Source organism: Stegodyphus dumicola, chromosome 3, assembly GCF_044657685.1.
Source record: "Stegodyphus dumicola isolate Sdum_Otavi_A_Nest chromosome 3, ASM4465768v1".
Taxonomy (NCBI): domain Eukaryota; kingdom Metazoa; phylum Arthropoda; class Arachnida; order Araneae; family Eresidae; genus Stegodyphus; species Stegodyphus dumicola.
The window spans coordinates 185115291-185133303 of record NC_140770.1 but is presented as its reverse complement, the minus strand read 5'-3'; the positions used below and the strand labels follow the sequence as shown (position 1 = coordinate 185133303).

Genomic DNA, 18013 nt, shown 5'->3' with positions numbered 1-18013 from the left:
TACAACAGTTGTGACCCAGGCAATGTTTCTCAATGCACTGTGCAGTATACATTGCTGCACATGGGCCTACGGAGCCGGAGGCCGAAGCATGTCCCTGCACTGACGGCACGCATCACCAGCTACATCTGCCAATAGGTCAAGAAACATTGGAATTGGGCATTAGAAGAATGGGAGAAAGTTGAATGGTCCGACAAATCATATTTTCTGGTCCATCACATCGACGGGCATAATCTACTGATGGGTTTCGGTAGATTTTAAAACGAAACCCTGGCTCCCAGATGCAAAGTTGGACGGAGACAAGCCAGTGGTGGAGGTATTATAGTGTGGTCAATGTTTTCATGGAGCACATTAGCACGCATAATCCCCATACAACAGTTCCTAACATCTGTACACTACGTGAACATCAAAGCAGAACAGGTTCACCCACTCATGACAACAGTATTTTCGGCAGGGGATGGTCCTTAATAATAAGATAACGCACCATGTCATAATAGTCAAATTATCAGGGAGTGGTTCGAGGAACATTCCAGTGACTTTCAAGTCATGTCTTTGCCTACAAATTCACCTGATATTAACCCAATAGAGCATTTGTGGTCCCACCTGGATAACCAAATTCATGCTGCCATGCTAACCCACTTGTAATGTGCGGAAATTGCAGGACCAGTTGGTGACTGCTTTGTACGAGATACCTCAGACTACCTACTAGCACCTTATGGAGTCAATGCAATGCCGGGTGCTGGCAATTTTGAGGGTTAAAGGTGATCCTACATGTTGTTAAACAGGGTAGTCATAATGCAATGGCTCTTCGGTAGACATACATTTTTTGGTTTTCCTTGTGATAGTTTATTCTTTTTTTACATTTTAAGAGATTCTTATTCTATATTCATAGGATTTTATGAAGTTCTTTTGAAGTTTAATTTTTAGTCTTTGTGAAAAATTGTTTCTAAATTTCCTTCTTTATATATTTAATGATCAATTTTCAGCACCATAATGCACGAAAATTCTTGGAAGAATTATAAATTTTCTCTTTAAAAAAATATTTGTATATTTATATGACTTGCGTGTGCATACATATTTATAATAATTTATCTGAAATGAACACAAAAATACATAAATAGCTCAAAAATTAATCAAGCTGAGAAAAATGTGCTGTTGAAATCTCACTACATTGGTCTTATTTTAAAAAAATGTTACCTATATATGTATACCCAATTTAGTAGTTTTTATCCACTGACACGTGTAGAACATTATCATACAAGATAAGCAATAGAACAAATTATTTTGAATAATTAAAAATATACAAATATTATAAGTTGAAAAATAATAATAATGTGTTACTTACATTACAAACCATGAAGATGTAAATTACGACTCAAGACAGACCTGGCATCACTAGTAAACCTCAATGCATCAAGCATTGGCAAAAGATTTAAAAGAGCTGTATCACTAGCATCACAAAACCATGACTTGATTGGAATAGCATTATCTATAGTTAGAAGATAAAAAAAAAAAAAAAAAAAAAAAAAATTATATTTGGCTTGGAAAACACGTCACATTAAATAATTGTAATGGAAAGAAATTAATTTTAATTTAATTAAATTACTATAATTTACTGCTATGCTAATATTAAGTTTTACCTACTTACTTGAAAAATTAAATGTGAAATGCAAACAAATGAAAAATTTATTTACATTGAATGATTGATCACATTGAATATTATATGAATGTGATGTTAGATAATTTATTGGGTTCTTAGCATGTTCATTTAATTATCTTCTTTTACTTTTGCAACCATTTGCCATTTTATATTTTTTCTTATGCAATTTTTGATACCTCACTTCTTACATTGATCTTATTTATATCAGTGATTTACTTATTTATATGTACACCTCATATATATAACTAAATTATTTAAAGTGGAAGATAATCTGATCCAGTTTAGTCCCAATCCTAAATGTCTGCATGAAAGATTGAAGATTCCAATAAAAGTTCCAACATCGATGATTAGCACAAGTGCTAAATTAGGCACACAATAATTGTGTCAGGCAATCACTATCTTGTGTTGTGGTTCTTTGCGATCATGCTACATTGTTCAAACACAACTACCTCCGTGTTGTTTTGTTTGTATATCTCCCCCCCCCAAAAAAAAGATAAGTAAAATATTATAAAATTATAAGCCTTCTGCTACAGTTGCTGATTATTTTTATGCTTTTCCAAGTGCCGTTCTCGCTACAAAAATGCATTTTTCTTAATTTTTATGTATTCTTTCCAAGGCAGTTCATATTTAGAATTGATTTTTTTAATCTAAATAGCGAATGTAGATGGCAATTTCCTAGAAATCAGAGTACTGTATCCTCCATTTATTAAGTTTACTAAAGGCTGTTTTAAAAGGATTCAAATTATGGCATTTGAAAAATAAAAATAGTATTTCACACCAAAAGTATCCTCAAAATCAGTTATTTAGATCCTTAATAATATGAATACAGGCTGTCTTTGGATCCAAAAGTAATAATATTAGTTTGACATTATTACAATTGTAATTAGTTTAATTTAAAGTAATAATTTAATATTACTTTAAAACAACGAGTTAAAATTGGGAATAAAAATCTCATTTTTGTGTGTCAATTATAGTGTTCTAATGGCACAAATGGCTCCTGTCTTGCATTTGATTTGTGATGGTACAGAGAAGTCTTGTATCAGCTGAAGGATAATTTTTCAGTTGAATTCTGTTAACATATTTGTATGGGTTATTTATCACAAACACATGTATTGGGGTTGAAAGGGTCGCTGTCTAATTGTGTAGCTGTATATGGAAAAGTTTCTCTTTTTTTTTTTTTTTTTTTTTTTTTATTGTAGTCATTCATTCACCAGTGATTTTCATTTATCTCTGAAAGCTAATAACATATTTGTATCGGTTGTTTATTACGAAAATGTGCACCGGGAAGGGCTGAGGCCTTGCCTAATTTTGCATCTTTTTGTGAGAAAAGTTTCTTATTTTTGTGTTCAGTCACAGCCGTTTCAATTCATTTGGATCTTCATTCGAGTAGTTTTTCAAAAAAGTTTTGTTAGATTTTATTACAGTAAATTAGTTTAGGACTCATAAAATAAATTATGCGTATATAGATAGATAATTTTTTATATTGACTTCGAAAATGCCACATGAAGGACTTAACATATCCGAGGCTTTGGCTCCTCTTTTCGAACGGATTCCCTCTGATTTAAAATCTATGATGTCCAATGTCAAAAACAATGAAGAAGACAGTATTCTTTCTCATGCTGGTGCAGTGGGGCAAGATTGTTCCTCACTTTTCTGAAGAGCGTGGTTCAATAGAAGAAATTACTGACATGGAAAATCCTTTACTCATCAATACATATTTTGAAATATTTACTATGACATTTACTGAAAAAACAGCTTTCCAAATGAATTTATATATGACAAAGAAAGGAAAACATTTCCATCTCATAACTATGCATGATATGTTTGTTTTTCTTGGATTAAAACTTTTGATGAGAATAAAGGGGCGGGGACCGGCCAAGTTATAGAAATATTTGGCAATGAGATTTCGTATGAATCATCAAAACAGATGGTAGTAAAATAATTTGGGTAGGTTTTTAGGATATTTGCATCTAAATGACCTCATGCCAAAAACAGATGAAAATTTTGGTAAACTATATAAACTGCATAAAAAACATTTGTCTGAGTGATTTTAGTAAAAATCAATCAATAGACAAATTAATTATCTGATTTAAAGGAAGAAGTTGAATACAACAAATCATGACCAAAAAAAAAAGTTTGGATGCATTACGATGAGAATGGTGAGTGGTTTGGCTTCGCAACTTGAAATATATTCAGGAAAGAATCAAGAGATTGAAAGGAACTTGGCTGAATGAGTTGTTAACAATTTCTGTGGAGCATTAGATGGGGAAAACATATGATATATATGGTCAACTACTTCACAACTTATGAACTCAATCGATTTCTTGAAACTAAAAATGTATTTTGCTGTTGAAGAGTTAAATCTAAACAAGAAAAATCCACCTAAGACTCTCATTGAGAATAAGAAATTCAAATGTGATACTGACTGGGCTACCAGCAACAATGAATTAATATGTGTAAAATGGTGACATAAATTCTACATCTCCTTGCTATCAACTGCATAGATTCCTTATCCCTTGAAAGAAAAGAAGAAAACTGGATCAAAAAATCCACATCCTCTTCGAAACCGTATGAAAGGTTATAATAAACACATGTGTAGACAGACTACTTCAACAAAACGAAAAGTTTATTCAAAATTGATAGGAAAAGTAGAAACAGCAGCAACGTGTATTTTTTCACTTCTTAGACGTAGTTATATCAAATGCTTTATACTTTTTATCATATGCTACCAGAGAGTGATGCAGATCTGAAATGAAGGCATTTAGAATAGAAATTATCCATGGTTTGGTATCTATGGGATCTAGTGAACCTATTATCAAGGGAAAATAATGTACTTCTTCACTACACAAACAAAAAAACATTACGTGCCAAATGAAAATTGCTTAAAAAATGTGATCATTTGCCGATAACATGCAAGTGCCTTTTGTAGCACAATAGAAAAACCACATGAAACTAGAATTATGTGTCAGACATGCAACACTGGATGCATGTGCCAAAAAGAAAGTTTTGAAAAAATACATTCTAAGTAATTTTTAATAATGAAATCCTTTTTATGGGTAATTTTTTTATTAGAACTTTACTATTAATTATATATCCTCCATTTTTATTATTATCATGATATAATTTTGCTATTGATTTTGAACTATGTTATTTTGAAATAATTTTTAATAAATTAATAAAATACCATATTATTTTATTTGGTGCATAATGCAAAAAAGACAGATATCACATTTATAAAAAACACTTTTTTTGAAAAATTTAATACATTTTTGTGAAAGAATATCTTTGATAGAGCTTTTTTTTTTTTAATAAGAAATACAAGATTATATGCAATTTGGAATAACCTATGAAATGTATGCACAGTGATGGATTTCCTTACACTAACAATATTTCCTACATCCTAGATGCATGCTGTTCAATACTATGAAAATGAACCCCCCCCCTTTTAAAAGGAGGGGCCAGATATTTTTTTCAAACAGATATTACTCATTTATAGGACCAAAACATTAATTATTTTGCATTATTCAATACCAAAAAGTATCATGTGCTTCAAAGGGTTAAACATATTCTATTGCCAAATTCTTCTCATTTTATATCAGAAATATTAGATTTTCAAAATTGTTTGTATACGTCAAAAATACATCATTGTTCAAAACACATTATAGAATTTTTAAATTTCTCTAACACAAATTAAGAGCATGTACATAAATTTTCAAAATGTTTAAGCAGAACTTTTCCAATACAAATTACAAATATGGTAGTCTAAAAAGTGATCAGCACATTGCATATCTATTATGCATAAGAATTATGAAGATTACATGGAGAAGACTTCTTTATTTCATCATACATTTAAAATAACTACACATTAAATATTAAAACCAAATATTGGGACCAGTTGGGTATCAAAATAATTTTTATGCTATGATTGAGAAATATTTCTAGTTGATTTAAAAACAAGACCCTTCTTTTATTCATTAGTTTCTGTAATTAATACTCAAAAGCTGATGAACATTTATTACTTCTCTTTGTTTATTTAGCTTCTGTATACTACGTAATACATGCTGCTCTCAATAAATTTCACTTAATTGAAGTGAATTATAAATGATACATATACTTATATGCATTTAACTAAAACAGATCAATGAAACTATATCATTCTTTTTTTATAATATTTTTTTATAAAAAATAATATAAATGTGCAAAATAAACTTCAAATGCAGATGATATAAGAAATATTTTCAAACAATGCTACTCAGTTTTAGAATCTTTAAATGAGTTTTACTGTGAAAAGTTCAAGATATTTATCCTTTTCTTATCATTTTATGAATATACTTAATATCATACTTTATAATACATCTCAATGGGCAGGAAAGAATAATGCAACTTACCAGGATATGCTCTATATGCTCCAGGGGAGTTATCTAATATAAATATACTTGAGAGGTCTTGAGTAATGGCAGAAAGATCTTTGTTAAAACTTCCATATCGCACACAGCAATGCTACAGGAAAGAATACATTATATTTTGAATTGTCAAGATTCTTCTTATTATATATATAAAAACAAACTTGTCATTAAGAAAAAAACTTATTTTTAAATATTTAAAGTTATAAATTTAGGGATATAATTTTTATATCTTGGTAATGACTAAAATGCTAAAAATTTGGATACTTGATTTTTATTGCTTGGCATCTCATTAAACTACTACAAATAAAAGTTGACTTGACAGACGAATAAATTATGTTAAGTTTCACAGGCTGATGGAGTGGATCCTTGCAGTAGCCTCAATAAGTTGAAACTAGTTCATGTTTATCCTACACATGAAGGAAAAACCACAAAAAATTTTACCGTTTCAGTCACTGGGAACTGGACCAAGAATAAAATTATCATCCGTTAATTGTGTTTAACCATAGAACCATTAATGATCTATACTACTCATTGATAAATTAAAAAAAAAAATTACTTATTTTATGTATCTATGTAAATAATCAGAAAATGTAATATTCTGTAAAAACATTACATATTTAAAATTCTTGTTTTGCTGCTTTAGTTTATAAAAAGAAGCAAAGCCTCTTTACAAAACACAACATAAATAGATTTAATTATAGAATAACTAAAAATAGCAATGATAAAATATATTAATAGTAATTAAATTTTCCCAGAATACATTTAAACTAAAAAGTGCTTCTAGAAACAATGTAAAAGTATCATAAATTTTACTAAGAACATTTTCTTTCTTTGGATTTCAAAAATACTTCTTTTTTACACAGGATTTTTACAGAAAATAAAAACATTTACAATTAAATAAAAATACCTGTCGGTAGTATCTTTTGGTAAGTATCCCACGATTATTGTCTAATTTATCAGCAACTGCTGCTCCATAAATTTCCATACTTGCAGTAAAAATAACTAAATCATACCATTTACTGACCTAATGTAAAAGAAATTTTTTTTTTAAAAATTACATTAAAATTTAAGCATTGTGCACAGAGATAGTATTTTGATAACTTTCTACTTACATTTTAATTTTTAAAAAAGAGGTTATTTTGCTGAAAACTTGTTAAAAACTTATTTATTTTTGTCAAACTTAAGTTATAAATTGAGATAAATAAACAAATGATTTAAGATGCGTGAAGCTCATACCATATCTAGGAAAAAGTCCACATGTGGCCTCTTGTGAACAAAAAATCTAACAGGATGACGGTCAATTGTAACCTGAAATGAGACATTTTTTACATATATAAATCACACCTAGATAACCAACACAACAGCAAAATAGTTTACCTGATTCACATATCCTATATTGTTATAAAACTAAATTTTAGCATCTTGATGTAAATATTCGTAGAGTTAAAAAACCAAAAATAAACTATGAAGAATATAAATCAACTATACACTGATGTCTAAAATATATTTCACTGCTAAAACGTGGCAACAGATTCTAGATATATATCAACAGGAATCAGTTAACACACAAGAGAAATGTGGCAATGTAAATTTTTAAATTGGGTGAAACAGATGGCACTACATTTATTATTCACTTTGTTTCACATGTTGCTTCTGATATAAATACGGTTGTTTCTCCTATCAGTCTGAAAATTTTCCTGAAGAGGCTTGAGTGTCTGTCAGTTATATTAAAAAATTTTATTTGAAATTTACGCTAAACTAAAATGCTGTTTTAACTAATTTTAAATAACACAAAAGTACCAATATATATATATATATATATATATATATAACATTAGTAAAAGTATTAACTAATTATTCAAGTAAAAAAATTTTAAGAGAAAAATCCTCTAAAAAAATATTTTTTCTCTTTATTTATTTATTTATTTTTTTTTTTTTTTTTTTTTTTTTTTTTTGTCTTGGCAAAACCCTTGCTTCAATTCTTCTATTTTAGTATCATTTCAGTATAAAATTAAATTAATTTTCGGTACTTTTACAAAGTATTAACTCTTTAAGCTAGCACGTCCACCCATAAGATCTTGTATATTTTGACTAATAGCATATTGCTATTTATTTTATTTTGTATATCGGGATTTCCATTCCATTATTTATTATCCTTATTACATCTTAATGTGTTTCTTCAAGCGGACGTGTCGGGAAATTGGAACAGAGAATTGAGACTCAAGATTCTAACAAAGTTTATTTAATTAATTGAAAAATGTGTCGCATACAGTTTCAATTGTCTGTTTCGGTGAAATGCGTAATGGAGTTAGCTAGGCTCGAAATTCATTAAAAAATATTTCCCCTGACGTGCCTTAATGAAGTTCGAATTGGGCTAATCTGCCATTAACTGCTTCTTAATTTTTATGTTTTAACTCGAATAATTAGTTAATACTTTTACTAATGTTTTAAATATACCTTAATTATATTAACATATTGCTTACTATTAGTATTGATTTTTACTTGTAAATAATCAAATGTTGTATTTTTCTCTTATAACACATTTCATTGCCACTCATTTTGCTTACATTAAAGTTTCCACGGAACCACAGTATTTCAGCGGCTTTTTAACATTCGAACTAGGATTTTTCTTTTAATTTTTTTTAATTTTACAGCACAATGCACAAAGTTTTTTACCACATAGGTCTTTTATCGTTTGTTCTTTCTACTTTACTTTAAATTATATATATATATATATATATATATATACTGTGTAACTGTGTTCACCCCTTTCTTTATTACTTGTCTGAAAACTGAAAAGGGAAAATTATGCGAATAATTTTTCCTCAAGGATGTGGTTACAGTAAGAATATAACAAATGAAAAGCAGCCATGCATACATACAACAGGTAACTTTCACAATGTTATTTCTTTAAATGAAACCTACATTCCAGCAAGAATACACATTCATATTAATATTCTAATGCCTAAGATTCCTTCAGTTCTATTTCTCTCTTGAATCTCACTCTATCTTAATGTTACCTTTGCTATTTTAGGCCTCAAATTATCTATCCTTAAATAATTAGCATACATGTGTAGCTGACATAGCAAAATTAGAGATTAAATGTCAGTTCGTGTTTGCTTCCAATGTGATGAGAGGGTTCTTGTATTAGGCTGGCATGTAGTTCAACAGTTATAAAGGAAAGTTTCAGCTTATTGAGAAAGTGGGACATTATGCAAATATTAATATATTTTTAGAACTTGCCAGTAAAAAGCTACAGGGAAAAATATGCAAGAAAATATAAAACACATATATGTGTGTATAATGCAAAATAAATTAATGTGATTAAAATTCATCCTACATTCAACTTAGAACAAACCATATGTGAAAATAAAAAACCAGAAGCACAGCAGTTAATTGCAAAGGAGCAAAAATTGTTAAAACCAAGAGGAAAAAAGTAATTTACATCATTCGTTGCATCATCATCAAGGGGTTGGTGCAACAAAAGAAATAAAAGTCGGTCCGTTTCTGAACTAACAATAACTGTGCAGTGTGTTCGAGGTATTTCCGAAGCAACTATACTATCTTCTTTAGAATTTACTTTCATGACAAACTTATCAATTAGAGGAATGGATGATAATGCACTGCTTTTATTTTTACAACAATCTGATTGTTTATGTTGTCTTATTGCAAAAACATCCAAATATCCAGTTTAAAAAACAAATGACAAATAATACACTTTTCTTCTAATAGATTAAATAAATGCTGTTAATCATTCATTATCTTTTTGCTAACTTGCATTATATGGACATCATCATTTGGTCTTTTTTTTTTTTTTTTCCCCTGTTTGTTCTGTAACTTAGAGATGAATTCAAATGACATATGCATAAAGGTTTAACACATGAACGGGAGTGAACATTACATACAACCAGGCACAATTATATATTTTAAAAAGAGTGAAATAAATGTAAGCAAAGCATATTCTACAAACAGAATGAGTCAAAATGTTTTAAGCAGTACTGTCAATTGTTAGATACTTGAATATAAGATAAAGTCGATTTCTCCTTTTAACTTTTTAATTTGGTGCAATTTGGTGAATTCTATGATAGAGCAATTATTTTTATCGTAAAAGGATCATATAGTACAGCGGTCGCCAACCGGTGGTGCATGAAATGTTTTTGATGGTCCGCAGAAAAATTGGGACATTATTTTATATTTTTATGAAGATACAGTTTAAAAACACACGAGTAAAAAAAACTATTATGAAATATGGATCATACTTTTTTTTAAATTTTAGCTACTACTTTTAGCGAAATTCCTTCAATGAATTTAGCTACTTTTGCAGGTGTGTCTAGCGACATTTAAAAGTGAGAGTTGGCATCCATTAATACGCTGCTGTTATCAATAATAGTGCAAACTGGAATTCTCTTTCCTATTGAATTACAAACATATGCTACTGTAGTTGTTAATAATAACAGTTTTTCTCCATGTCAATTGCCAAGTTGATGGATTTTTATGAGAACCATCTGCATTCTTTTTTTAATTGCATCACTGGAAGTTTCAGTTTTTGTTTTGTCTAACTGTTGATCCATGGCACCATTGCTGACTAAGAGATGATTACTATGTTTACAATAATTAAAAATTGGCTGCATTAACCTTTCAGTTTATTGATATTGCTTTGTGCTTACCGGGTTTATTCTTGCTTTTTATGAAGTTCCTTTTCAGTGATATGGAAATGTGAAATTTTTTGTATAAGAAGGTAAGATTTTTGTACTTTTAATATAAATTTTCAATGTGAACAAAATATGTGTATCAGCGAGATGTTAATAGTGCTTTAATTGTTACTCATAATCAGGGGCGTAGCCTGAATTTTCATAAAGGCATTCTGCTGAACACCAAATGTTTCGAAAATTATATTAACAAATGAAAATTGGAATTACATGTATTGGAAAGTTGAATATTGTTTTTGCATATTAATATGTTGTTTTTAAGTTCTGATTTAAGGGTTTTTTTTTTTTTTTAATTTCATATAAGTGGTCTGCCAAATATAAAATTATATATGTAGTGGTCCATGAAGTTCTAAGGGTTGACAACCGCTGTTATAGTACATACATACATATTTTACCTTTCAACTATACACTGATGAGTTAACCTTTTAACTGTCATGCCCGAGATACAGCACTGGTGTTCGAAAATGTCACGCCCGAGTATTTCTAGGGGTAATTTTTTTTTTTTTTTTTTGAGTGCATCGTATTGTCATACCCGAATATATATCGGGAGATGTTTATTTCGGCTACATTTGGTTTTCCCAATAAAAAAATTTGACAATTTGTGTACCCAAATCATCAAAATAACTTGACAGTTAAAGGGTTAAAACATTGTGACCATCCCCCCACATTTTTCAATGAACTCGTTTGGATGATGTGGAGGGCATGTGATTATGTGGAAAGCATATTCAACTGCTGCTGGAAAATGTAAGGTACTAATTTTGCTCTTACATTTGTGAGTGATGGGAAAGGCTGCTGATCTAAGCGAATTTGATAGAGGGCAGATTGTAATGACCTGAAGACTTGGACCAAGTATCTCCGAAACTGCATGATTGGCAAGTTGTTCATGATCTGTTGTTGTTAGTATTTATGCAAAGTGGATAAATGATGGTGAAATCACAATAGACACTAAGTTGTTGGACATTTATGCATCATCAAAGAAAAAGAATATTGACTGGATACTGTCCCGCTTGGTACAGCAAAATCAGGGCCAGACAGTGGCTACACTGACAGTCCAATATAATGGAGCTTCAAGAACAAGTGTTTCAGAACATACAGTTCAGTGGATATTATTGGAAACAGGACTGTGCAGCAGATGTCCCACTCATGTGCCTCTGTTCACCAAGCGCCATCGTCAACTAGGCCTACAATAGGCCTAGAACCATAAAGACCTAGCCATGGATAAGTGGAAGAGATATCACAAGAAGGCTCAAAATATGTTGGAGTGGTTCAAGGAACATAAGAATGAATTCCAATTAATGCCCTCTCATTTAACTCACAGGATCTTAACCCAATTGAGTGCATTTAGGATGCCATGGAGAAGTAGCACAGAGCTCTAATACCACAACGCTGAAATAACTTGATTTTGTATGACTGCTGTTTAGACATTTGGTAGAACCTGTCGCCAATCATCTACCAAGAACTTGTGGCATCAATACCAAGGTGATGTTTTGTAGGCTAAAGGTTGCAGAATGCCTTATTGAGTAGGTGGTCATAATATTTTGTCTCTTCAGGGTTTAGTTATCCCCAAAAACAGCAAACGTATTTACAAATGGGTTTTTGTTAGAGTGGAAATTTTGTAATGATCACTTTTAGAAAAAATTTTAACCATGATTCCTTTAGTGATTTTGCAGTAAAATATTGTATTCCTGCAGAAATTTTACCTGTTTTTTTCTATTACAGGAAAATCCTACAAGCACAAATTTTAAGACAAGACAAAAACAAGGACAGATCTAAATTAAAAATATGATATATATCACAATAATTTTTTTATTTATAGTTACCACTCATTGAGATTTCTTGCATTTTCAGCAAGCACAAGCACAATAAAAGCATTATTTAAAAAATTTTATTACAATTCTGCCTTGCCTATGTTTATAAGCATTACCGGTTATCATTTGACAAGTAGCAGATGCGTTAAAAAATAGTTTCAGCCAGGTCAAATATTATTTTTTTTTAAATGCTGTAGAACATAATTTGCTTCATAAATTATGACTTTAATATATCAAAAACAAAATAAAACTTTTTAAATGACATGTTAAAACCACATGAATAAATAAGTAAACTCAAACCTTGTTATGTTTAAACGTGCCAATTTAGAACATTTTATTTCATTTTAACTTCCTTCTGACTATGTACCTTTTAATTCATCAAAACTTTTACAAATGCTTTACTTAATACTTTCTAATACAAATATTGTTTACCAACTTATATTTATTCTAATTTGATTTATTCTAATTCTTACAATGTCCATTAAATTCTGAATGTGCTCTCAAATCTTCTTATGAAACTCATATATCACTTTTTTCTAGCAAATGATGAAAACAGAAAAGGATAATATCCCATCTTAACAAAATTTAAGAGCTACATATAGTTTTAAAAGATATTTATATATGTATACAGAACAAAGTCCAAGATCCGGACTTGTTGGACATCATCGATTCCAGATATTAGATCATCAGTTTAAATCTAGTAAAATGGCGTGTAGAAATTAAAATTGTGATTTATGAAATAATGAAGCATTTATTATCTAAAAGGTGTCAAAATTCACAAAAAAGGGTTAATATTTATTTGTTTACTTTATTAAACACTTTCAATGTAAGTTGTTTAAATTGCTTCGATTTTTGTGCTAATATTTTGTCTTTAATTCTACAGCCAGATTTTAATTTCTTGTTCAGTTACAAAGTTCCATTTTATTCAGGTCCTGTAATTGCTGCGTCAAGAATTCCAACTAACTTATCAATCAAAATTTTTTCGTTTTCAATAACCTGCCACTTTCTTCACAATCGGTAACAGTAATTTTTGGATCTAGAACCATACTACAGATTTTGTCGTGCGTTAACCGTTTGAAATTGGGGCATTGTCATCGTAATGAAAAACTTCTTTTATATCATCTTCATTTTTATTACCACTTTTTTACATTTCTTTACAAAATCCATTAATTGGAAAATTTCACCTTTGGTTTGTGATATCCCAAAACTTTCAAATTTGCAGCTATCATCTTAATCATCCTCACAATGAAATACTTTAGCTGGCCATAAATTATGCTATTCATTTTTTTAAGTATCTGGAGACACATATCCCACGATCTTGCGATGCTCCACATGGCAGATTTTATGCTAAAATATTTTTTAAATTCTTGAACAGTCTTACCATTCAAGAAATTTGAATGAATTTTAAAAATTCAATGAATTTAAAAAATGCTACTTTATATGTGCATTTCAGCGTGTGCACTAGTATGATATCCATAGACTGAATGGTGAACGCAAAATTTGGAGGAAGGAATAATACCGATATATGATACTTCCTTCTTATAAAAAGAAGGAAAAGAGTTTAGGCAATGTTGCTCAACTCTCTTTTGCCATTTAGACATTTAAAACAAAGATTTTAAATGGTTATTCCCTATAATACCAATATATTATCTTTCACTAAAACTTTAAGTGAAGTATAAGCCAAACAGTTGTCTACAAATAGGACAATTTTTGTGTCCTCAGGTAAATGAACCGAATTCAAATGTTGCCGAACCTCGATTATGAAATGATTTTCAAACCAATCATTCATTAACACTTCTATCATCCATGCTCTTTTATTTTTGAGATATATAACGGGCAAATTCTTTACTCCTTTAAATGCTCAAACTCATGTATTTTTTGCGATTACAAAAAGTTTACACTTGTGCATTCCTGCAGCATTTGCACATGCTTATTGCCTTATACCACGGCAATTTTTAAATTTGGTTAACTAACCTGTCGAATATGTGCACTCAGTTAAGTTCATTTCTTCATGAAATATATTGGCTTGAGCCATTTAGCACTGTATTCGACACTGGCATGCCCTTGCTGCAAATGCTGTCTGACCAATTCAATCATTATTTTGTCATGATCGTCACGTCTAGCATAACAAATAGTTTTTCTGTTATTCATTGAGAGTGGGGTATCAGAATCACAAAAAATTCCTTTATTCTGTTTTCTTATGTCATGTGCAGATGGCTTCCCAATGTCATACTCCTCGCATAATTTTGAGCCGGATATACTTTTATCCATTTTTTTTAGAAATTCCACTTTTCATTTAATAGACATCGAAACATGCTTTTGCTTTGTAAATCCTTTTGCACCTCCAGAATTAGAAACTCTTTTCAACATAATTCGAAAGTTCAAACTTTATTTTCATAAAATTGCTGTAATAACAGCCTGCAAAAAATAACAAGTTGGATTAAATCAGAAAGTTATGGAACAGGGCAATCTGTTTATATTAACTGAAATTCCTTGGAATTAGTAAAGTATAATTTTAGCCTAACTTGATAACTTTCGCTATATATTACTGGCTATGCATCATGAGAATGGCGACGACAGACAAGTTTTTTCACCAAATTTTGTCTTGCTTCTATCGCGCACTGAAGTAGTTAAGCCCGAATTATATTAATTTAGTTATTTATTATACTTGTGTCTATTTTTTGCACATGTTTAAAGCTTATTTAAGTCCTGAATAAATAAATTCACACATACACTTAAGTCATATCGAGGGTCAATGATAGATATCTTACCGCCTGATGCAGTCTCTGTGGGTCCTAAATTCTGTTACCAAGCGCCTCCCTAGATTTTAAATTTTGGGTCCCAATGCTTTCCCTAAATTAATAAAATTTTGTCATCCCTTAATTTTGCTGTTTGGTGCTTCTCTAAATTCCAAAAATTTTGTCTTTCTTAAATTATGCCGCCTGGTGTTGCCAAACGAGCTCTGGCGCCAGTTCTGGGTTAATGTGAATAACTAATCAGTTATTTTTATTGGTCTATGAGTATCATTAACAAAATCTGTTTCTAGCATATGGAAAGAAATTTTTCTTAATTTTTCCTTGTCAACATTTCTTAGTACATTTAACTTGAATCTGGAATGTCAAGCATAATGTCCAGATAAAAAGTTACCATACATTTTGCTATTAAATTACTAATATAAAAAATCTGATGTGTACACCACATGACTTCCTTGTATTGGAATATTAAATTATGCGCATTTTTTTCTTGCATTTCATTTAAAACTTATTGGATTGAATTAAATCTACTTCGGCGACAGCACATAAACCACAATAGAATAAATGCATTCTTTAAAATTCACTCTAGTATTTGTTTACCATAGCGACACTCTGGCGCCAGATTCACTTAACAGTATTAATAATTATATAACAGTTAACTTATATAATAATTATATAACGGAAACTAAGTTAACTGCTATATAATCCAATAATTATATAACAGTTAACGTATATATTTCGTTCATATTATAACTCATAATGCACAAAATTTATATCATTTAAAGAATAGAATTATCTAATCGTTGCCACATGTTCTATTCAAATACTATAATAAAGCTAGAATGATACATAAAAGAAACTAAGCAAACAAAACAAAAAAGAAACAGTTTTTCACAGACGACTGAGTATTTCTCATTTAATTAATTCAGTTCTCACTTCGCAAGAAGGCAAAAATACATAAAAACTCAAAATATCTATATTAAAAATTACGAAGTAAATCTCAAACACTTATTTCCTCGAAAAAATTCCAGAAAGAATTAAGCATGATTTAATTGGCAATAATAAATGAATGCGTTATCTTTGTTGTTGCGAAGCTAAGTTTCTCTAGATTGGCAACAAAATCCACTAGTCTCTTGTTTCAAATGTAAACATCAATGGCCGCCATTAAAAACAGGCTTAGCGGCAATTAAACAACTTTAAAATTGGTGATAATTCTAAAACTATTGCACACAGATTTACTAAAGGCATAAAATCCTTAACCGGAAGATAAAAACAACACAATTCAATCATTTTTAAAGCAAAAAATGTACAATTTACAAACATATAGGAGTAAAGAAACTGAGATCACCAAGTCGGGTAATTGAGTGGATATATATATATAAATATATTTCCTAAACAGTATTGATTAATTGATTATATTATCTCCTAAGTTTAATTAAAGTAGAATTATTTTAAAAGTGTGCATCCATACTGGTAAGTTATATTTTGAAAGATGTTTTGAAGTAATTTGAAAGCAAAATGTTAATAATGTTTTAACGGGGACTGGAGTTAAATCATCACGAGGAATAATATTACAATTGTAAAAGTAAAAATTAAAACATGTAATTATTGTCATTGATCGGAAATTAGTTGACTTTTCAAGGGGAACAAACCAACTCCCGTTCAATGATCAATAATTGATAAAAATACGTAAATATGAAAGTGTTTCGTCTTTACTCGAGTTATAAGTTAAAGCCAAACCGGCAATTCTAGTCAGGCCAAATATTTCCGCGAATAGTTGTTACTCAAAGAACTGATTCTCATGAAGCATTTTAGTCAATTCAATTTGGAGTAAAAATCAATTACTGTAGAGAAATCTTGTAAAACTCGAGTAATCGTCCCCGACACTATCATCTTTATGTATTTGAGTACTATATTATTTGTAGAAATTAAACATTGGAAATTGTCATTATGAAATCGAAATCAAACTAAAGTTGAAATAAACATAGAAGATTATAAAAAAGATAAATAATGCAAACTTTGCAAAAGCAAATCAAAGAGAACATAAAAATAATATAAAAATAATATAAAAATAAAATAGAAAATAATATAAATAAGATCAGTGAATGTACATGAAGATATAAAGGCCAGAAAGGTATTAAGTAACTTACATTCTTTCTAGTGGGGGAGTTGGCAGTGTGTTCTCTTCGTGTCTGACTCAGAAGTGTAGGGTGTCCGAAAATTCTTAGCGGCAGTAGGGGCTTTGAATTATATCAGTCGGTAAGACTTGGTTGAAGAAATTTATGGTAGTGGGTGGGACTTTGAATTCTTGAGGGATGTATTTTGTGGAGTTCTTATCTGAGAGAGACCGTCTGTTAAGATTTTTTTAAAAATACTAGTGAATGGAAATTAATTAATTTCTGGCTAATTGTCGTGTCGCAATGATTAAGAATTTAAGAAAGGAAAAAGGCATTTTCGCTATCCAAGAGCTAGTAGACAGTCTAAAGGCAGGAAATAGGCCCATTTTTTTAGTAACAGTATAGTAACAGTATATGTCTGAAGACAATTAGCTTTTTACAATATATACAATTGAGTAATTACACTATATACAAATCTTTCAACTGACAGTCATCCAACTTATACCGCCTTCTCAGGTTTAGGAATAAATTATCATATCCCTATCAGTTAAATGATTTAGAGT

General features: G+C 30.0%; 1 protein-coding gene across 4 annotated transcripts in view; it reads right to left on the bottom strand.

Annotated features, from left to right (window-relative positions):
• Dd (CTD nuclear envelope phosphatase 1-like protein dullard) overlaps nucleotides 1-18013 on the bottom strand; it is an 85913-nt gene that overhangs the window by 41105 nt on the left and 26795 nt on the right. For all 4 annotated transcript variants that reach the window (XR_015040380.1, XR_015040381.1, XM_035357896.2 and 1 more), the window contains exons 4-7: nucleotides 7300-7371; nucleotides 6971-7087; nucleotides 6046-6157; nucleotides 1343-1486 (exon numbers count right to left, since the gene is read on the bottom strand). Coding sequence is in view for 2 of the 4 variants with exons in the window: in XM_035357896.2 (XP_035213787.1) it covers nucleotides 1344-1486; nucleotides 6046-6157; nucleotides 6971-7087; nucleotides 7300-7371 (444 nt within the window). In the remaining 2 variants the exon portion in view is untranslated. The remainder of the gene's footprint in view (nucleotides 1-1342; nucleotides 1487-6045; nucleotides 6158-6970; nucleotides 7088-7299; nucleotides 7372-18013) is intronic.